The 22,330-nt window shown below is 31.1% G+C and overlaps 3 protein-coding genes and 1 pseudogene across 4 annotated transcripts in view; 1 reads left to right on the top strand and 3 right to left on the bottom strand.

Moving 5' to 3' along the window:
* LOC21393902 (nuclear transcription factor Y subunit B-2) overlaps positions 1-101 on the bottom strand; it is a 620-nt gene extending 519 nt beyond the window's left edge. Inside the window, exon 1 of the mRNA XM_010089359.1 lies at positions 18-101. Within this exon, the coding sequence (XP_010087661.1) occupies positions 18-101 (84 nt within the window). The remainder of the gene's footprint in view (positions 1-17) is intronic.
* A 5,243-nt stretch (positions 102-5,344) lies between these two features.
* LOC112091885 lies at positions 5,345-13,097 on the bottom strand (annotated as a pseudogene).
* A 700-nt stretch (positions 13,098-13,797) lies between these two features.
* On the top strand, positions 13,798-15,662 carry LOC21393901. The gene is made up of 2 exons (XM_010089358.2): positions 13,798-13,972; positions 15,319-15,662. Exons 1-2 carry the CDS (start codon positions 13,798-13,800, stop codon positions 15,660-15,662), a joined length of 519 nt encoding a protein of 172 aa, XP_010087660.2.
* A 302-nt stretch (positions 15,663-15,964) lies between these two features.
* LOC21393900 (acyl carrier protein 3, mitochondrial) lies at positions 15,965-17,654 on the bottom strand. 2 transcript variants are annotated; one of them, XM_010089357.2, is made up of 3 exons: positions 17,504-17,654; positions 16,495-16,708; positions 15,965-16,293 (listed from the first exon to the last, which is right to left on the bottom strand). In XM_010089357.2, exons 2-3 carry the CDS (start codon positions 16,690-16,692, stop codon positions 16,114-16,116), a joined length of 378 nt encoding a protein of 125 aa, XP_010087659.1. In that variant the 5' UTR covers positions 16,693-16,708; positions 17,504-17,654; the 3' UTR covers positions 15,965-16,113. The 2 variants fall into 2 exon arrangements, with proteins under 2 accessions (XP_010087659.1, XP_024022325.1); XM_024166557.1 differs by having other exon boundaries at positions 17,543-17,654.
* Positions 17,655-22,330: the final 4,676 nt, after the last annotated feature.

Genomic DNA, 22,330 nt, shown 5'->3' with positions numbered 1-22,330 from the left:
TTCCCCAGTTCCGCTACCGGCACCAGCCTGTCCTGCTCCCTCGGTGACGACGCCGACGAGTTCGCGTTCTGACCCCCCGAGTCGTTGTCCGAGTCCGCCATATGATCTTCAACTGAGTACTATTATAACTCGCTTCACGTTGATAAATTTATCAGCCTTGTTCTAGTGACAGTGAATTATGGTTGGACTTGTATCTATCTTTATATCTATCTATATATATATATATATATTTATATATATGTGCAGTTGTTTGAGTACTATAATGGAGAGGACATGGACCGATGAACTACTACTATTTCTAGTCTAGTATAGATATAGTGCTAAGTAGGTGTGAGTAAGTGCTGATTATAATGTAGGATAATTATTCGATATCTTTGGGGCAGTAGTTTTTATATTGCTTGATGTTGACACGTGGGACGAGTCTAGACCGTTCGTTTGACGATAATGTTTTTTTCACGTCCTTGACATGTGATCTCCGCTTCTCACAGTCACACGTGATGTGAAGTGTGGAGTACTACTCCATCAAGCCGGATAACTCCGAGCCGTAGATTATGTATGGATCGTTGTGGATTATGTTTGTGTCCTTACCCCATCCTAATAGTAGTAATGGTGTATTAGATATTATTCCAGCTCAGTTTGGATATTTGTATTCGATCGAGTAAGTGTCAGTTTAATTCGTTGATTTGAATTTTTAATTTGAGTTTAAATATAATTTTATGTGATAGTTTTTTGTTATAGTAAAAAAATTAGATGTGACTGTTTCTGAGAGTTTTTTACTGTAGTAAAACTCGAATCAGCGAAATGAACGGGACCTAAATGTTCACACGTTCTTTTCATAACTCGAGTTGAGAACTTAAGTTGTAAAATAAATTTTACGTGAAAGAAAACGTTACAATAGAAAAAATAAATTTAAATTTTTGTAAGAAAAAATATTATAATAAAAAAAATTTGAGTTGTGATTCAAGTTGTTAAAAGAACATGCTTAAGTCTTCGTTTCTTTAAAAATCTAATAAGTCAGTTTAGTTAGTAATCATAGATTTTTTTTTTTTAAATTTAATATATCATGTTGGATTTTATTTTCTAATTATGATCAAGGAGAATGAACTATAAAAAACAACTGTTGTGTTTGGGATTGATCCCGTTTTTATTTTTCACATTTTTTGAGAAAGAAAAAATGAAAACGATTTCAAAACGGCATTTGGCGCAATAAAGACAAAAAATAGAAATGAAAACGTTTTTTTGGTTTAGTGTAAAATAAGAAAGAAATGAAAAATGACTTTTAGTCGTTTTTTATTTTTTTTGTTCGTTTTCTCCTCTCTCGAGCAGAGAGAGAGAAAGATAGACATTAATGGGTTTTTTTACACTGAAAATAATCTCTTGATAAAACTACCAAATGCATTTTTAAAAATGATTTCTGTCTGAGATTAAAAACGTTTTTATTTTTATTTTCATACAAAAAAAATAAATTTATTTTAGAACGAGTTCCAAATACGCCCAACATTTTTATGTTAAGAAAGTACCTTTGTTTTATAAGAGGAGACATGACTTTCATTGAGATTTTAGTTTTCAAATAAAGGAATTGTCTGATAATAAACTATCTAAAGAAAAAAAATATCGAAACTTAGATTTTATTTGTTAACATTTTTGGTCTTTCTAGAAATAAAATAAGAAAACCGTTAATATAAGCAAAAACAAAAAAGTATATTTTTAAAAAAAATAAAATGATATCACATAACAACTCAGGAGAAATCTTTCATAGAGTTTTTTTTAACAAAAGTAATTTATTTTTTACAGCATAATTGTAATATATTTTGATGGTTCTGAATTGTAGAGTATATATTGAGAGCGTACTTTTATAATCTTCTTTAAGAGTCTCCAAAGCCTTAATATGAAGCAACAATTAGTGCTTCTATCTTCAATCTTTTTTTTTTTTTAAGTGTTTATGTCTCCAAATTTAATAATTCTTATAACTTAGGAAATACCAATTTTGAGCATTTTCCAATTGAAATTTCATGCCGATCACGAGCCATTAGCTTTCGGGCCGACGGCCCAAGCCGGTCCATCAATTGCAGCCAAGCCTGTGGCATCTTCAACTCTAATTGGCTAATTGATAAAGATTAGCCAATGGCCTTACCTCGTCAGCCTTACGATTGATGATGACCAGTTCTTCATCAACAGCCAATGAGCAAAATCAGATTATTGCACATGATAGTGCTTAATTGTCCACATTGGACGGTCCTGATCCATCTTAGGAAATAAATTGTGGGTCCATCTTGATCTTAAAGTCCTTCTACGTGGGGGATATTGATGATTGAGGAGTGGCTCCACCTCATCACTTTTATTCGAGCGTCGGTGACACCTCATCGCTCCACAAAATCATTTTCATAATTTTTATTTGGAATAATGTCACGCACTCTATTGGTGGTACAAGCATTTAACATGCTCGCGTGATCTTTACTTGGCTTAATAAAGTTGAGGAGGATTTTGTGGAAGAGTTTAGAAGAATACCCTCTTAATATGAATGTTTAACTGGATTTTTAAAATTATTCTGAGATCAAATATTTTGTCTCATTATATCCTGTTCTTTTAGTTGTTGTACTTTAATTAATTTTTAACACCTCATTAATTATCTGTGTTTTCAATATTTAATTAGTTTATATTTATGTAGTCAGATTGTTATAATCAAATAACACGACAAATTATTTCAAACTCTTTTAGTTTGTAGCTGAGAAAAATCATAAAAATCCTTTAAAACTAAACCAATCAAATAGTTAATAATCTATTCATAATTATACCTGTAGTTTAACATCACAAACTATGTAGTTCATGCACATAATTTAGCGATAATTTCACATTTAATATCTGTATAGTTTAAATCCTTAAACTCATATAAGCTCAAAAAAAAAAAATTTGACAAATTGATACGTGGGTATGTAAGGTCTATAAATGTTAATATATGACATAATTATGTGATGGTGAATTGGTGATTGTGGGAATTGGGGTTGAATCACAGATTAACAGCTCATGAGATAATTATTAGCATTAGTAAATTTATTTTTTTTCATTGCTATTTTATTTATATTTAAGTAAAGCCTAGCGACCAATGATGCACGCTATTGCATGAAAAAACATGGGAGGTTTCCACTACACAAAGTGGAGTGTCTGTTTAATGGTCAACAGCCCTCGCTTGAACCAATTGAGACAGGGTCAGAGATACCACTTTCTAAAGTTGATTTTCTTCTTTTTTTTTTTTGGCCCCCCCCTGAACACTCCCTAAAATTGATTAGGTGTACTAAACAATTATGCTTAATCATGAAGATGCACCTTAATTTCAAGAAAAAAAATAGTTGCACATATTTATCGTATGAATTAATCATGCCACAATAACGTCTTAATTAGAAACAGATGATCTGTACATGATCGTTAGGCCGCTTTATAGAAGCTTTAAGTGGATCACTAACTAGTTTTTAGTTTTGTTAATTTGGTTTTTCATGAGCTGGATTCAGTTTTAACTTTAGTTTTCAACAGAAAGATAATGTAATTGAGAAAAAGATGATTAATGTAATGCAAAGCTTTAAATTTTCTATGCATGTTAGTACTGTGGACCCTGCTACTTTTTATCCTATATCTAACAGTGCTCCTATTTAATCCAATCAGGCTGCGAGAGACCCAAAGTCTCTATATACATTTACATTTCAAGTGCTAAAATGCGTGTGCGTCTATATATATACATATATATTGATGAATTTGAATTTTTTGTTACTAAAAATTTGGTAATTAAAAGACTTGATAGCAAAATGTTTTTGTTATTAAAAAAAATTTAGTAGCAAAAAGTGCGTAACAAAAAGTATTAGTTAGCAAAATGTTTGTAGTAACCCAAAAATTTTTTGGTAACAAAATGTATTTGGTAGCGAAATGTATGATATTCGGTGACCGAAAATTTCGGTAGCAAAAGGTTTTGGTAGCAAAAAGTGTGAGATTTAGGACACTAAAATTTTGGTAGCAAAATATATTCGGTAGCAAAATGTACGCGATTCAATCACCAAATATTTAGTAACAAAAGGTATTTAGTAGTAAAAGTCATGAGATTTAGGGACCAAATATTTAGTATCAAATTGTATTTGGTAGCGAAATGTATGAGATTTGGTGACCAAATATTCGGTAGCAAAAGGTATTTGGTAGCGAAAAATATGAGATTTAGGGGTCAAATTTTTCGTAGCAAAATGTATTTGGTAACAAAAAGTACAAGATTCAGGTACCAAAATTTTGATAGTGAAAGGTATTTGAAATAATTAACCACCAAATAATTAATTTGTTGCTGCCAAAATTTTTTGGTCACCAAAACTGAGATAGATTTATATACCTGTATTTTTTTCAAAAAATATATATAAATAAAATACCAAATATTAATTTAAAAATCTCTAAATATTTCAATACATATTAGAATCCAAACAAAATACTAAAATAGTCATACTTAAGCAAACTCAAACAATTATGCAAATGTTGTACTAGTAAAGTCTTAGTATTACAAGAATTAAACGATCTAACAAACTGAGGCCGATGGTGGCGGTGGCGGAGAATCTTCTCTTCTTAAGACAGAATGTCTAGGATGATCTGATGTCGGATTTATCTGCTGAAGTAGCTTTTGAATATGCTCATGTTGTTGCTTCATTAGAATTTCCATGTCCGACATACGACGTTTGTGTTCTTGAACTTCATTTTGAAGCCTTTCATATCCTGACCCTTTAGATTTGCGACCTTGTGACGCTTGTCTTAGTACAGGTGCTATGCCACGCTTGAAACCATATTTTTCATACCTCTCACTTGACAAAATTTGGGAGTAAATTTCTTTCTCTGCATCAGAGTCAAGTTCTGACCCCTCTGGTAGTTCACTTAAACGAGCATCGCAAGTCTTGATCATTTGTTCACGCATTAGGTGAAGTGTTATAAACTTTCAAGTTAAAGTAAAAAAAATATAAAATCAAACGAAATGATAAAGTGTTTAATAATTCTTATATAATCTTCTTTTACTTTCATATGCAAAACTGAATGCTTCATGCCAATGAAAAATTGTTCATATCTATTTCTGTTTTGACTTTAGAAGAAATTTCATTGCATACTGCAACGAATAAAAGAATGTTAACAAGGAAGCCCTATCAGTTTGGAGGTACTCAAGTTATCCTCAGTTGTACCAATAACTGGCTGCTGAGAGTCTGAGACATAAAATATCTATGCCTGAGTCTTAGTAGGGAGCTTACCAGACCGAGTAACACACTACAAAGATTATGATACACATAAAAAGAAAGATCACAAAGAATGATAAGTCTTACCATTCTTCAATCAATCATTGAGCATCCATCTGCACAAAGCAAAGTTGGGAATGTATCAAATCTAGATAACTACTATATCAAGCTATAAAGGTGTTTTAAATCACACTACCAAATAAAATGGCCCAAACATGCAAGACAAAGGAATCCTAGTCCTACTCCGACTAATCCAATTTTTTAACATAAATAGGACAACCTCAAAAATCTCTTGGCTCATAGCATTTTCTAATTTTTAATTTTTTTTCAAGTTCACGAAGAACCATAACTAACACAACGCAAGACAAGAATACAAGAATGAGAGTGGGGGTGGGGCATGTAGATTTTGAGATGGTACAATCTAAGTTGGTTCATCATGAAGAAATTGCGATAAGTAACTCCTTAAGATCAGTACCTTGAAAGTGATATCTGGTAAGTTTGAGTAGGATGCCAGTCCATGCAAATATGTTAGCAAAAAATTATAAAAAAGACAAGCTTTAACAAAGCAAAATTAATTATGAACCTCAACAGATGTTAAGTATTCTGTCTCATGGTGGCGGATGATGTTGGCTATGCTAATTGCAGATTTTTTGACAGCCTGAAACATAATAAGGCATGGCAATCATAGAGAACAGATTAACACTAAAAGATGTATCAAGTGGTAATCAAACAAGAAATATTTCAGTAAAAATATGATGTAATATTTAGTCGACCTGAATGATAGTTGAATCTTTGCCATTCATGTTTAGCATCTAGCTGCACATTCCCCTCCTCAAAATAATGGGCACCCATCTGAAAGAAGAAAGTACCAAGTATATGACTAAGATGAAAAACAATTTACTCTTACTTGATTTTGGATATGATGCTATCCCTATTGCATACAAATTTATATTGAGAGACAGAGCAGACACTTATTACGAAATACCTGCAATTTTCCCTTTAAATCAACTACTTTTATGTCATCTTTGAACTCAATGTTCCATACCGAGCGCCAGCTACCATTGCTATCCATCATGTCAAAAAATGAAATCTGTTCTAAGATAATATGTATTTGAATTTGTAACTGGTGAGCTAAAATGTAAAACTAAAAAGGTGTATATACACTTCCACAAGCAAGAATCGACCAGGAGACAGATCCTACTCAAACCACAATCTTGCATCAACAGCATAAACATAAAAAGTTCCTTTAAAAATTGTTATATAAAAATAACAGCATAAATTTTTAAGATAGATTGGTAAACTAACATGATATCAGAGCAAGAGGTCCTGAGTTCAAACTCTCGTAATTGCACTCTTTATCTACATTTAAATTGTCATCATGTGTTGGGTCTTTAATATATTTCGAGCTTAAATATTCACATGTTGAGCTTTTCAATTAATTTATCTACACGATTGTCCATTATCTAGCCCACATGTGAGGATGAATATTAAAATATAGAATTATTATTGACACACCTTCTAATAACTTAAACTTTTAGAATTGATCCGTAAACTAACAAAAATTGCATTCTTTTAACTAGTATCATACCAGAAGTTTTGTGGACTGTGCCTAGAAGCAGATATCACCACCACAAGTTCAAAGTGAGATCCGGGACCCTCCGTGTCTTTTTCGCTCCCACAGTAAATCGAGCAGGCACCTTTAGGCGATAAGCTTCAGCAATGTATTTAAGAATTTCTGCATCCAGAGCATATCTGCCAAAACAATGGCATTACTGACTGAAATAAGGATTCCCGGTTTGCCGTGTAAATACATCCCCACCCAGAAAACTTTAGAAGCATACCTAAATTCCTCGACATATGGGGACGGAAGTTCCTCATCCAATGCAGGTCTTACCTCTGAACAAACCTGAACCAATTTTAGCAATTTTGATGAAATAATGGCTAAAATGCCTAACAAACTTCTTAGATTTATAAAAATAAAAATAAAAACGTGAAACTTCCATAAAGAGACATACAATAACCAAAAAATAGAGATGCAAAATCAAAATAAAAATTTTAACAAATAAGGCTACATTCAATATGCCACAACCCTATATTCTTTACCAAATTTGTTCGCTCACCATTTTTTGAAGTAACTGGAAATCAAAATCGATAAAAGTATCTCCATTGTGGTAAATGGACCAAAAGTTCATACAAAAAAAGTTGGAATCACATAATCTAGTAACATTATAACAAAAAAATATAATTTTGAAGTTAAAAAACATTATTTTATGTTAAAAAGCAATCAAATAACAAGATTATATACTACTCTATGTGGAACATGTACTTAATTAACAATATCACATATATACACACATGAATATGTCTCTTGTTACACCTAAACAAAATAACTAAATTATTAAATAATTATTATACAAAATATATTAGGATGATTGTTAAAACTTAATATATGACATATTCATGGAAAATTAAAAAAAAAAAAAAAAAAACAATGCAAGCACAAAATATAAGTTTTAAAGTTTTTATATGATTTACTACCAAACACAACTTTTGATAGCAAAAAACGTCTTTTTACCACCAAAATATGAATTTGGTAGCAAAATCTTGTTATAAGCTATCAAAATTTGATAGTAAAAAATTATGTTTTTTATTACCAAACATTATATGTGTAACCTAAACTAGTTTGGTATCAAAAGTTGATATTTTGCTACCAAAATTTAGTGGCCCATAACAATGTTTTGCTTCCAACCGCAGGTAGCAAATGTTATACTTTTTGCTACAAAAAAAAGGTAGCAAATACCACAAGTGGGAAATGATTTAGCTTCCCACCAATATTTTTGTTACCAAAATATGTTTGGTAGCAAAAAATGATTTTTCACTATCAAATTTTAGTGATAGATAGTTATATTTTACTTCCAACAGTTGGTAGCAAATGTCATATCTTTTGTTACAAAAAAAAATTTCAATAGCAAATACCTCAGACGGGAAAAAATTTTGCTTTCTACCAACATTTTGTTACGAAAATATGTTTGGTAGTAAAAAGTGATATTTCGCTACTAAGTTTTAATGGCAGAATATTATGCTTTTGTTACCGAATATTGTTTTGGTAGCAAAAAAATTTCGGCAGGAACTAAATTTCATTTTCCGCCATGTTATTTGTTACTAAATTATATTTGGTAGCAGATTGAGTAGTTTTTGCTACCAAATTTAGTAACTAAAGGCTTGATCATTTTCAGCTACTAAAGTTTAGTAGGAAAAAGTATATATTTTCTGCTACCAAAAGTTTTTTTAGTATCTAAAAGTTTAATCCTTAAAGTGATTATTTTTATAGTGTGATATTGATGTATATATAAAAGAGTTCGTACCCAAAGGTGGATTGGTTTGAAACTAGTCATGATCACTAATGTATAGCATCCACCACAATATTTATAATGTTGGCTAAACTAAGCATATTATTCTAATAAGCTTAAATTGTTGTAGTGAGGCGCTTTGTAAGAAGCAATGAATTATACAAGAATTCTCCACAGAGAAGTGTTTTATCACCCAATCTCAAAGTAGATCAAGAAGCTTCGCCAAAAAAAAAAAAAAAAAAAAAAAAAAAGAAGCCTAATATCGTTGTTAGTTATGGAACTATTTTTCAAATTTCATTTTGGTCCCTAACATTTAAAACATCATCTAATGGATCCTTGATTTATTAAATTATCTTAAATTAGTCTTATATTTCATCTATTTATAAAATTTTGATAAAAAAAGGGGACCATATGCTATTTATTAAGAGTAGATATTTTGTAATTTTACATGTCAAGACACAATTCAGGTTCAAAAAAATTACGATCGTGGAATTGATTCTGTTTTTATTTTTCACGTTTTTTAAGAAAAAAATAAAAACGTTTTTAAAACGGCGTTTTGCACAATAGAAACAAAAAACAGAAATGAAAACGATTTTTTGATTTAGTGTAAAATGAGAGAGAAATGAAAAACGACTTTTAGTCATTTTTTTATTTTTTATTTTCATTTTCTCCTCTCTCGAGCAGAAAAAGAGAAAGAGAGACATTAATGGGTTTTTTTACACTGAAAATAATCTCTTGATAAAACTACTAAATGCATTTTCAAACATAATTTCTGGTGAAATTAAAAACGTTTTCATTTTCATATAAAAAATAAAATCATTTTAGAACGAGTTCCAAACGCGTCTTATATTTTTCAATTAAATTTTAAAAGTCATACCGAAAAAAGGATTAATTTAAAACATTTTAATAAATCACGAGATTGTTCTTAGATGTTTTAAAATCATGATTAAAAGTTTAGAATGGAATTTGATATTTCAGGGACTTAAAATGAAATGAGTTTAACTTCCCGATCCGATAGAAAGCCATAACCCAGATCGCCGAGAGCCGATAGGCTTGCATTTACATGCATATTTATGTTCTCTCTTTTTTTAGCAGAATTTTTGTTCTCGTTGTCCACACATATATATATATATATATATATATGTATACTGATCAAAATCACACACAGTTAAAGGCGCGATTTAAATGATAATAAAAATGGACCGCTAATGTCCATGTCTAGTACTAACCTTTTCTTTTCTTTTTTTTTTTTTTTCGGCCGTGCATAATAACTTATCTGCTATATAATTATAGCTTTAAGCTTTTTAATCTGTAGTCGTGTAGCCCCCACAGATAATTTGTCCTTAGTTTATCATAATAACAAAGTGTTCTATATATCTAGCCCATTTCTTTTTTTGACACACATATTTCTCAGTACTACTGCTTAACAACCATGTGATGGGCTGTCAGGTTGCAGTTTATATGGCTCAATCTAACACCTGAAAGACCACCCAAAAATAAGATTTTTTTTTTTTTTTTTTTCACAAAAAATGCACTTTTATATTAGTTGATTTCTATAGTATATTATGCGCCAATTATAAGCCATTCCACTTTCTTTTTAAAGGGTAGGTAATTCAGTTGCACTTCCGAATCCGAATGCCCAAAAGACCTACTGGTCGGCCACTGCTGCCTACGATCCAGTGTGCTTGCAGGTAAAAAAAATTCGAACCTCAACTCAATGTTTCCCGGACGAATACTATTTTAGTTTAGTGTGCAAGTTCCAATTTCGATATCGATTGCTTGCGAGTGCCATGGCGTGATCCTAGAAAAGATCGATTGAGACTCCCTCCCCGGTCCCACGACGATCTCTACGTACTTGTCCAGTCCAGGACAACTGAGATCTTCCGGTCCGCGTGCGCCACCCCACCTCCATCAAGCCGTCCGAGGTCGATAAACGCCTCGTGACCTGGCTCGAAAATCTTCGAAAAAAATTGCCATGCTATGATAAGAAGTCTTACACTTGTGGGAGAAAAACACACTCCTACACCATACAGTAGAAAAAATAAATTAAAACAAAAATAATATAAAAATAAAAAAGATAAAAACTTAAGTAGTTTTGAAAAAATTTCATACGTTTGCAGGAGAATGAGAAAATTTTATTTAAAAATTTTAAATTTACACACTCAACAAACTTTCTCACTTTTCCCTTACACTCTTTGCATGTCTTTCTTCTCACTTTTCTCTTTATCAAAAAGAGATACTCTTTCTCTGCACTTTTCTCTAAGCACACATAAAGCGTTATACAAAACACTTATTTATAGATTCCTAATAACTCTTGTCCAAAAATAAAAAACAGTAACTTATCCAAAAAAAACATAAAACATTAACTTTCTCAAAATCAATTTGAGTTATTTACCCAACAACAATAATATGACTTCGATCTTAACAATTGTCGAGATGAATTTTACCCTATAGAAAACAAAACCGTTTAAGAGTTCACAAGGCGCAAAAAAAAAACTTAATTGTGAAGAAAAATTCAGATGAATAAACATATAGAACGACATCACAGTAACTAATAAAAAAATATAACAAGGCCATACGAATCATGACAAAACTTATTAGAAAGAGATGCATTAGAACAAGTGCCGTAGAAGTACAACAGTGAAATGTAACGAGTAGAAGTAGATAGAGCGGAAAGTTGTAGAAAGAACTAAGGCTCCGTTTATTTCACAAATTTGAGTTTTGCTATAATAAAAAGCTCTCAGAAACAGTCATATTTAACTTTTTTGCTACAGTAAAAAGCACATAAAATCACATCTCAACTCGAATCAGCGAACTAAACGAGTCCTAAATGACAGAATTTAACATATGATGCATTAGAAGGAATGGAAATATGCCCAAGACTTCTTGATCTAGTAGTATTGGGGGTTTTAATTGGAGTGGAGTTTGGGTAGGGGGTTACGGGTTCAATCCCGAATAAAAAAAATGAAAATTTCTTGAATGGATGCATTTTTTTGGACGTACACTTTTACTACATGAGAATTAATAAAATTTTACTTTGAGCCTTTTTTTTCAGTAATTGTTGAATTCAATTAAGCGAAGTATTCGTTATTGGATGGTTTGTTCAATTTTCAATCTCTACAAAAACTCGTTTTAATTTACTTTAATAATTTGAAGAGAAAAACACGATTCAAACCTTCTCTTGTTTTTATCGATAATAAATCACGATTTAATGATGTGATAAATACATCTATTTATATCTTTTATGAATTTATTTGAGCAAAAGGACCATTAATTTGATTTGAAATTCTTATACGTTACATTGACATTGCTAATTAAAAAAATAACATAAAATTTTACAAAAATAAAAGGATATTGGGCATAACTCAACCTAACAAAACCAACTTGTTAGGGGAGGATTACCCTCACCTTATTAAGTGGATCATGCCAATATCTCCAACCAATGTGGGATTCTAATACGCCCCCTCACGCACAGCGTGGACCATGCCAAACCGCTGCGAATAAGTCGATATTGGGAGACCCAACATTATAAAATTAGATCTGTTTTGATACAATTTTACATAAATCAAATGATATTGGACCTAACTCAACCTAACAAAACTAGTTTGTTAGGGGAGAATTACCATCACCTTATTAAGTAGATCATACTAATATCTCCGGCCAATGTAAGATTCTAATATAAAGCATCGCAGAGTAATGTAGTTTTAGCTTCAACATTCTCTAGGCTAAAAACTAATTCCCTTCATGCAAGAAATTAATAACTACCATTCCCGATGTTGGAAAGCTAAGTTGTTGAACATAATTGGCGAGAGTGATACAGAACCAAGTTTCCTAAAAGTTTAACTGCGTAAGCATGTGGTATTTTGCTCAAATTAGCGCATGAATTTTAATATTGTGCCACGTGTAAATATATAACTAGAATCTAATGTAAGCCAGCGTATCATTCCAAAATAATGATAATAGTAATAATCAAGCTGGTGTAGAATATATAACATCCACTTAAAAAAGAAAAAAAAAATCGAAACAAGAAAACAATGGTCGTGTTTGGAATTGATCATGTTTTTGTTTTTGATGTTTTTCAAAAAAGAAAAAATGAAAATATTTCTAAAACGGCGTTTGGCACAATAAAGACAAAAAATAAAAATAAAAATGATTTTTTGGTTTAGTGTAAAAGGAAAATCGAAACAAGAAGACAATAAATTAGAGCCAAAAGTTGGACAAGATTTTTGGTGAGGTATGGATATAGCGTTGTGCAGATGGGGATAGTTGAGGCAGGCTAGAAATTTAGGGAGAGAGAGAGATTTTGAACTTCTCCTCTAAGGTGAGAGAGAGAGAGGAGAGAGAGGACATATATGTGTCTGAGGTTTTGGTAAACTGATTTTTTTTTTAGTCTTATATTACTCCTTAAATTAAAGATTACGTAGAAGATAAGAGTAGGCTACCAACCTACAAATTAACTTGCCGTCAAACTTCCCAACTGATCCTCCTTGTGCACCTTCTCCATATTTGGACAGATATACCCTTCCCAATTTACATGATCTAGTTTGCAATCCATACTTTGAAATCTAATATTCATTTTTTATTTTGGTTCTATATATAATCTTTGTTAATCTTACTAAATTGCCCTTGAACTCTTTTACAGTTTTAAAGCATCTCTCAACAACATTATGGATCTGAATCAATTATTTTAGCTTGTCCAATACATTTTATTTACGTAATTTCTTTTTTAGCTTTCAGGCAGTACTTGCTTTAGCTAATATGTCAAATATTATTATTTGCATAAATCATAGTCACTCCTTTATATTTCTTTATATGCAACTTCAATGTTTCGACGAGGATATCTCAGCCCGATGGATAATCAGAGGATAAAATAGTCATTCTATCGAACGAAGTCAACTTCAAAGGCTGTATCGGTAATAATTATATTCTTTATACATGAAGCGTCAAAAAGGCATATATGTCATCCCATGAACCATATATATAGTGCATTAGAACCTTTTTCCAAGCTCTAGCTATAAAATCAAGGTCTTAAGCCTCATATATTGTCTCCTTTTTTCGTATTTCCTACGTAATACAAAACACAAGGGAGCTTAGAAGCAACACGATAGAAGATGAGCTACTTTTGCGGCTTCTTCAGCATTAATTTTGTGATCTCTGTCTTCTTCACCATATTGATTTCCTTCTTCTTCCTCAATGGAATATCAATGGCCGAGCACGATCATGAAGATAACAACCATTTATTCGAATCTTATAGCCGCGAAGAATTGGTGAAGATTGCAGGATATGGAGAAGAAAAGCTTTCCACCGTCCTTATTACAGGCTCAGTCCATTGCGAAGCTTGTCTAAATGAAGCTCAGCTTTATGCATGGCCCGTTTCAGGTAATTTGTTATAAATCTCTTCATCATGTTATACATACATATATATATACATACATATATATATATATATATATATATACTCCCAAACATTTAGCAAGATATTATCTTCAGGTGTATGATCATAGTGTATACTCGCCCGTTATCAGAGAAAGGCCGGGGCTGTTTGTTAGTTTGCTTAATTTTCACTCGCGGTTTCTTTTACTTTAGTTTCTATATATATTGGAAGTTGTATAGGATTATTATGATCTTTCTTTTCTTAGAAGACGTAATTCAATTCAATGTAAATGTCAGGCGTACGTTAGCAAATTAAGACGTCGTATACAGAAAGCTCAATGATCTTACTCTAAACTACACGTGCGCATGCGCTTGTGACAATCATAACCAATACATTAATTCTTACCTCTTATGTTGTAATCCATAGATATAAGATATCTTTTCAAAAGAACGAAAAAAAATAAATAAATTAGTAATTAGATGTCAACATTCTTGATCACAAATGATCATTACAGGCAAAATTTTGTATATACACACAGAGATGGTCTTTCTTATTTTCTTTTGTTTCGTTAGGCAAAAAAGTTTTTTTTTATCAGGTTCTTTGAATTCCGCTGGATTCATGGCATACAAACATTTTATCTCAAATTATTATATTGCCTAACTCTTTCAGTTCTGATTAAAGGTTGGATTTGATATAGAAATTTCACCAATATATCTTGAACAAAACTAAAAGCATTCTCTATTCACATAGGTGCCCTATCATTTGAACTAATTAATGAATAAATAATTAAATAATTACAGCCTTAACCTCCACGATAAAGTTTTTTTTTTTTTTTTCCCCTATAATTCCTGAACTCAGTAACGAATTAGAGGCATACACATTTATTTCTTTATTTGAAACGATCAGTCTTTGAAGCAATCTCCAGGTTTTTGATATTCATGTTGGACCGGTGAAAAATTAGTAACTCCTAATTTGATATGGACATGTTTTTTTTTCTTTGGAGACAATTTAACTATCCAAGTTCGGTAAGAACATAATCGAGTGCTAGAGTAAAACATGGGAAGCCCACATCACGAAAGGCGTTCCTCGCACAAATTCTGGACCTTTCACAATCAGTTTCGATAAAATATGAATACGCTTTGACTTAAATGCGAAGGAAAAAAATCGTTTTAATTTTATCAATTAATTGATTTCGTGAATTAAATATAATTGAAAAGGACATAACTTAAATGTTTAATGGCATTATCAAAAATTTAAAGAGCAAGATAATTATATCTTGAAATTGACCATTCATTCTGAAAGAAGGGAAATTACAACAACATAAATCTTCTGTGTTGGAAATATCTTGCAGGTGCTTTGGTTGCCGTTAACTGTCATATTAACGGAAAGAAGGGAAAATCAAGTTGGACAAAATGTGTTACAGATGAATATGGAGATTTTGCTGTTGACCTTCCTTCAAACTTACATGCAATTCCAAACTTGGACAGAAAGTGTTCAGTTAAAGTCCTTAGAGTGCCAAAGAACTCGCTGTGCAGACCGGCTAATGTGAGGAGGAACAAGGGGCTGAGGTTCTTGTCGGTCGGGAACGGCATTCGAACTTACGACGCCGGAGCTATAAGATTCCAGCATTTGACATCAAGACTCACACAAGGATGCGGTAGAAAAGAAAGCCACAATGCAAAAATGATGTCATAGAGATTATTACCATCAACTAATGTACTTTGGGATGCAGCACCACAGCTCAGGAAGATGGCGCTTTTCAGTCACAGCATTGAGTTAAAAATGTATGATCCCCGTACGTTAATATACAGCAGCAGACGTATAAAAAAGATATATATATATACGCGTTAAAGAAAGTAAATACAATCTCATGTATGATTGTATATGCACATATAGTTTTGTGTTGTGATGTGATGTAGGTATAAGTTTTGGTGATGATTCCTTGTGGAGTGAATTGTACTATATATACAGTATGAGTTATTGCACACATGAAACAATGTTATTGATGCATGTTGTACTCAATATGAGAAATACAATGAAGTTTTTTCAAACAATGAAATGTTTACAGTACTCAACAAGAATATATGGTAAGATCTCTTGAAAAACACTGACGAATATTGTCAACGCAGAAAGTGATAATAGGGACTTAAGATTTCTGCTCAGTCCCGGAAACAATGTATTTGGCGACGTCGGCGCAGCAACTCAGCTTGTCTCCCTTGTCATCGGGGATTTCAACAGAGAATTCCTCTTCAAAGACCATCACAAGCTCAACCCTGTCTAAGCTATCCAGGCTCAAGTCTTTTTGGAAATCAGCTGTTTCAGTAACCTGTCAAGGTCAAATGACCCGTCAATTTCGTTGCATTGTTTTTACCTTTCTCAATTAAGGGCAGCTAAATATTTAAAGACAGACAACATGCCATGTTATTTGCTCCAGCAAAATGGGAGTAATAATTGATTAATTGGTGAAGAATGTTGTTTCTAATTCAAACAAACTGTAAGATGGAAAAATAGAGTTGATAGTAATTACCTTAGCAGCATCGACCTTATCGAATTTCTTAACGAGCTCAATCACTCGATCCATTACTTGATCAGTGGCACCTGTGGATGCACACATGATCTGATTGCTTAGCCGTTTGAGCATATCATTCCCATTTGCACTGAGCAATGTTTCAGCCGGTCTCCTTGCCCTGACATGCCACAAGATGGCATTTCTAATGCTTTGCATTTTCAGGACTGGAGAGCTGAAAATCAATGAAACCAATCCCAAGTCAGGACACACAAGATCACACCACTGTCTAATAACATCTGCTATAAGATGGCAAACTAGTGACTGATGCGTCAGACACACCAGTAACAAAAAGATTAGCTTGTTACCACAAATGTACGGTTGTGAAAAAAAACAAAAAAAAACACATGTGACATCATAATAACCACTAACGAAATCTCCTATTCTCCTAATATATATATATATATATATTCAGAAATCACCCGAACCCACTTTGAAACTGGAGCCCTCCGCCATTTCTCCTAGAACACATAGAATAGAATTTTTTGTCTTTTAGTAATTTTTACATGGCAATCAAAATAGTTGTTTGGTTACATCCTACCAAGGAAACTTCTGGGAAACACCAAGGTTAAAACTTAAAAGTACAAGGCAAGAGGAAACAAGCACGTCACAAAATACAGACCAACTCTGTCTATGTGATGAAATGATGGCCAAGAATTAAAAAACCATTCATCAAACAGGTAATGATCCTATAACCATTTTGCCACATTCATCCTCATTCTCAAATCCTGAACTTTTTGTTTGTCCTTTTCACTCATTACAACCTCTTTCTCACACTATTCAAATTAGAATACAAGAGCCCGCGAACCCAAAAATCACAACCATCAAAAGAAAAATGTTCAAGTTTGCAACATGTGAAATAGAAACCGCAAACGCAAATCATTAAAGTTAGTGACGAGGTTTATGGACTAGGAAACATAAAGGGCTACTATAAAGGAAGCAATTAAGAGCTTTAAACTCGCGAGATTACCGGTGTTCTTAGGCTTTCTGTTTGACAACACTTACGTACGTGATATGTTCGATGAAATGCCGCAACGAAAAGCGAGACGGATTCTTCGAGGATACTTTTTTTTGCTAGTTGATTCTTCGAGGATACTTGACGAAGAGAGCCGGGCACGGACACAAACAGGCCGCGAGTAGAAATATAGGGCTAAAAATGGGCCAGAAGTCCATAGGAAGAGTTGGGTGCTAGTGACGTCCATTTAAAAAGCCCAAGAAGATTTTTTAAAGGGAAAAAACAAGAAATACCGTAAAAATATTATTTATACCACACCACTTTAAAATAAAAAATTTTCATTCAATTAATAAGAAGAAAATTAAAGAAGACAATGAAACCTAATTATTTATAATGACAGTTTTTAAAAAAACCATAGAAGACCTTGTACTTTTCTCTTTTAAAAAAATACATGGTTTGCAATGGTTTTGTACAAGTTTATTATTTATATCATTCTAAATTATTAAGTATTATTATAACTTTTTGTTTTCTTTTTATTAATTGAATGATAATTTTTTATTTTTAAGTACAGTCATAGATAATATTTTTTATCATCTTGATTGGCATTTCTAATTTTTTTTCTTTTTTTTTTTGTTCCTTTGGAAAGTTAGGCATAATTTTACTAATTATGTTGAAGTATTTTATTCTTAAAATGTTTAAAAAAAAATACAACATTTCAACTGCACTCTCGTGGATTAGCCATTTAGGACATGTTTAGTCACCGTATTGTATTATATTGTATTGTATCGTATGGTATTGTATTGCATTTTAGAATTTTTATACAATATGGTGTTTAGTTGGTAGTATTATTAAAAATTATACTATTTTTACCATTGTAATCAATTCACGTATTAGTTTGTAATGAGATAAAATTTAGGCATAATCATAACCTCATCCGACTCTAATTTCGACCCGAACCCAACATTTTGAGGAAGCAAGGGAGAAAGTAGAGTTGCTACATAGGGGTCCTTTGCAAAAAAAAAATTGAAAATGGGATCAAATTATAATTTTCAAAAAATTAAGGGGCAAAAATTATATTTTTGAAAGTTGAGGGTTCAAAATATAATTTTTGAAAAAATTGAGTGGTCAAAACATATTTTTTTATTTTAGGGGTCAAAATATAATTTTTAAAAATTTAGGGGTCAAAATATATTTTTTTGGAAAGTTAGGCATAAATTTACTGATTATGTTGAAGTATTTTATTCTTAAAATGTTTTAAAAAAAATACAACATTTCAACTGCACTCTCATGGACTAGCCATTTAGGACATGTTTAGTCATTGTATTGTATTGTATTATATTGTATCGTATAGTATTGTATTGCATTGTAGAATTTTTATACAATACGGTGTTTCATTGGTGGTACTATTAAATATTATACTATTTTTACCATTGTAATCAATTTACATATTAGTTTGTAATAAGATAAAATTTAGGCATAATCATAACCTAATCCGACTCTAATTTCGACCCGAATCCAATATTTTGAGGAAGCAAGGGAGAAAGTAGAGTTGCTATATAGGGGTCTTTTTGTTAAAAAAAATTGAAAATGGGGTCAAATTATAATTTTCAAAAAATTAAGGGGCAACAATTATATTTTTGAAAGTTGAGGGCTCAAAATATAATTTTTTTTAAAAATGAGTGGTCAAAACATAATTTTTTTAAAGTTTAGGGGTCAATATAATTTTTAAAAGTTTAGGAGTTAAAATGTAATTTTTAAAAAATAAACACAACATCATCCGGTCCCGAAACTCGACCCCAACATTAGTCCCAAAATCCAACACCGAGCCTTGATATTTGTGAAATATTTTATATGTTTTTAATCTGGTCTTTTAAGTTAAATTGCATAATATGGTTTAGTACATAAGTTTTTTTTTTCATATTAGATATCACACTTCATATTGTATTAATTTTAAATATCGTATTAAATTATACAATATATAAATATCACTAAACATTGTATTATTATTAAATAATATAATACGTAGTGTTTATATGGTGTACTAAACATGCTCTTAGTGTAATTTTTATTAACTGTATAATCTTTCACTAGTGAGGCACCTTCGTTCGTTTCGCTGATTCGAGTTTAGAATTTGAGTTGAGATGTGATTTTACGTGAGAGCTTTTTATTATAGTAAAAAAAGTTAGATGTGACTATTTGTGAGAGCTTTTTACTGTAGCAAAACTCAAATTTTAAACTCGAATTAGCGAAACGAACGTGGTAAATTTCTCACTCTGCTGATTTTCTATTCAACTAACTAGTTACCAAGTCCAAGGGAAAAAAACAGAAATCAACAATTACAATCCTTTGAATGTGAACAATTTCTCTATTAACTTTTGCGTTTCTTTCAGCTTTAAAATAATTTAAAGGACAGAAATGTGGGATATAATAATAAGATGCATCCATTATAGCATGTTTAAGTCACACGGACTTTGACGGGACTTTTTCTCAATTGAATTGAAACTTTGAAGGATCAATAATGTTACTAAAAAGAAAAAAGCTTGCTTCTAGCTACCTATAACAGATAAAGTGACAGCAATTCACAGAGAAAATTGGTTTATTGATAATAAATAGAACTAAAGCGTTGGAGTTGATAATTTAAGTTAAGAAGTAAATTTATATGAGATAAAATATTATATCAAAAAAAGTTGAATTTGAATTTTTATGAGAGAAAATAATGTATAAATTGTTGACAAAATAAATAAATATCGTGACTAAACTCTTTTTTTTGTTTTTTTGTTTGGGAAATTGGCTATTTTCATTTTGGTTAAAAAGGTAGCCCTCTCCATTATTTAGTGGCATTTGACATATATGAAAAGGTATTAACCTACTTATAATGTGTTTGCAATTTTTGATATAGACAATTGAGGGCGGTGGTCGTGATATAATTGTGAGGTGACAACTCCCTTGAAATAATGAACAATCAATGGAAGTTTTCAATAGATGTTAGTTAGTGATGAACAATTAGTGACCAACGAGAGTCACCAACGATTAGATCCAATTAGACTATCAATTATGACTATGATAATGATGATTAATTGATAGAAGTTGGTGTAGATGGAAAATTTTGAGCTCGTTTTCTTTTAATCGTTTCTTCATTATTGACAATTTAATGGGAAATTACAAAAAAATAATAATAATAAGGGGGATTTTTTTGTTTTTGTTTTTTTTTTTTTTTTTTTATGTTTGGTGTATGATTAAAGACATAAAAACCAAAAATCACAGAAGGATGATGATTTTATTTAGAAGTTGCATATTGTGTTGGCACTAAACAATGATAAATTCCCAAGACAATACGAAACAAGGGCATGCAATGCAAGAAAAGGAAATATCCACGCTTTTTTCTTTTCTCTCTATACGAAGTTACCTTTTATTTTTCTGGTGGAAATAACCTCTTTCGTTTCGCTGTCGAGTTGAGAACTTGAGTTAAGACGTGAATTCATGTGAAAATATACTGTAAAAAAAAAGTTGAGTTTGAATTATTATGAGAAAAAACATAATAATAAAAACTTAAGTTGTAATTTCAACTAGTAAAACGAAAGTAACTTTATGTTATTTTTTTTTTCTCTTCAAAAAACCGAACCTTTTTGTTTTTCTTGTGACCGAAGTTATAGTATTATGGAGAAAATTCTTCTTAATGAATTTTAAGAAGCATATTTTCGGCACTTTTATTAAACCAAAAGGTTAACTTTTCGTTCTCTCTTGTAATATTTAAAAAACCTATAATTTTAATTTCTTAAAAAATGTATCTTTTTTTTTTTACTATATCAAATTTGCTTAAATAATTTTCCACTATATAATCCTTTTGTGTTTGCACCAAAATAGAAAGAGATAAATCAATTAACTAATTGTTTTTCATACTCGACATAAAATTTTCATTTTTCTATCTAATTTAATTAAAAAATAAAAAAGATATGTATTTTTCTTAACTGAAAATATAAAAAAGGCTTGTCTTTAATCTTTAAATATGTAAGAAGTGCAAGACAATAGAGTATCGAGATGAGAGGAAAGGTAAGAAAATAGTGTAAAGAATTAACGAAAAATCTTTTTATTAATTAAGGAAAGTAAAAAAAGCGAAGCGAAGCAAAGCTCAATTTGGGTTAAAAACTTCGTCAATCATGATGTGACGACCATCCTCTCCGTACCCAACATCATATTCATTTTGGGCCACCATTCGATCTTCCAAACTCACCGGAGAATCATTTTTCCTTTCTCTTTTTTGTTTTCCCCCGTCTTATTTTTTTTTCCCTCTCGTTAAAAATCTTTTTATTTTATCCGTTCATTTTATCAATTCTTAATTAAAATTCAAAATTAACAAATTAAACAAATTTTTAATTAATTTTTTCACTTTTTTTATTTTCTTTTTATTTAACTTATTTAAATCTCATTTATTTTATTAAGTTAAATTTTTAATTATAATTTTATTTTAATTAAAAATTCTCACAAAAAATTATATTTAAATTTTTATTATTATAATTAAAAATTCTCATATAAAATTACATCTCCGTTTAAATTAAAAACTCAAATTCCTAAACAATGTCTTATATATCTTATAACCCGCTTTTTAATCTCTCCCCATTTTTCTCACCCCTTTTTTCTCTCTCTCTCTCTGTTTTTTCCTCAACAAAAATTATGTTCCATGGGCATCTCTCTTTGTCGCGTTGTTTCCGATTTTTCGATACTAAATTGATTGATTCATTCTAATATTTCATCTGGGTCGGAATCAAATTTGGGATTCTACAAGTGGGTTTCTTTTTTTCTTTTTTCTTTTTCTTACACTTATATATATATATATATATATAT

The sequence above is a fragment of the Morus notabilis genome, unplaced genomic scaffold (genome assembly GCF_000414095.1).
Source record: "Morus notabilis unplaced genomic scaffold, ASM41409v2 Scaffold745, whole genome shotgun sequence".
In the NCBI taxonomy this organism is placed as follows: domain Eukaryota; kingdom Viridiplantae; phylum Streptophyta; class Magnoliopsida; order Rosales; family Moraceae; genus Morus; species Morus notabilis.
The sequence above is the reverse complement of the archived record's forward strand: the minus strand, read 5'-3'. Positions and strand labels throughout refer to the sequence as shown.

Bases quoted from the DNA above. Each gene is read 5' to 3' on its own strand.
- LOC21393901 (XM_010089358.2), top strand. From the start codon at position 13,798: ATGGCCGAGCACGATCATGAAGATAACAACCATTTATTCGAATCTTAT. The intron at 13,973-15,318 runs GTAATTTGTTAT...AATATCTTGCAG, and splicing joins TTATGCATGGCCCGTTTCAG to GTGCTTTGGTTGCCGTTAAC.
- LOC21393900 (XM_010089357.2), bottom strand. From the start codon at position 16,692: ATGCAAAGCATTAGAAATGCCATCTTGTGGCATGTCAGGGCAAGGAGA. The intron at 16,294-16,494 runs GTAATTACTATC...TGACCTTGACAG, and splicing joins ATAAGGTCGATGCTGCTAAG to GTTACTGAAACAGCTGATTT.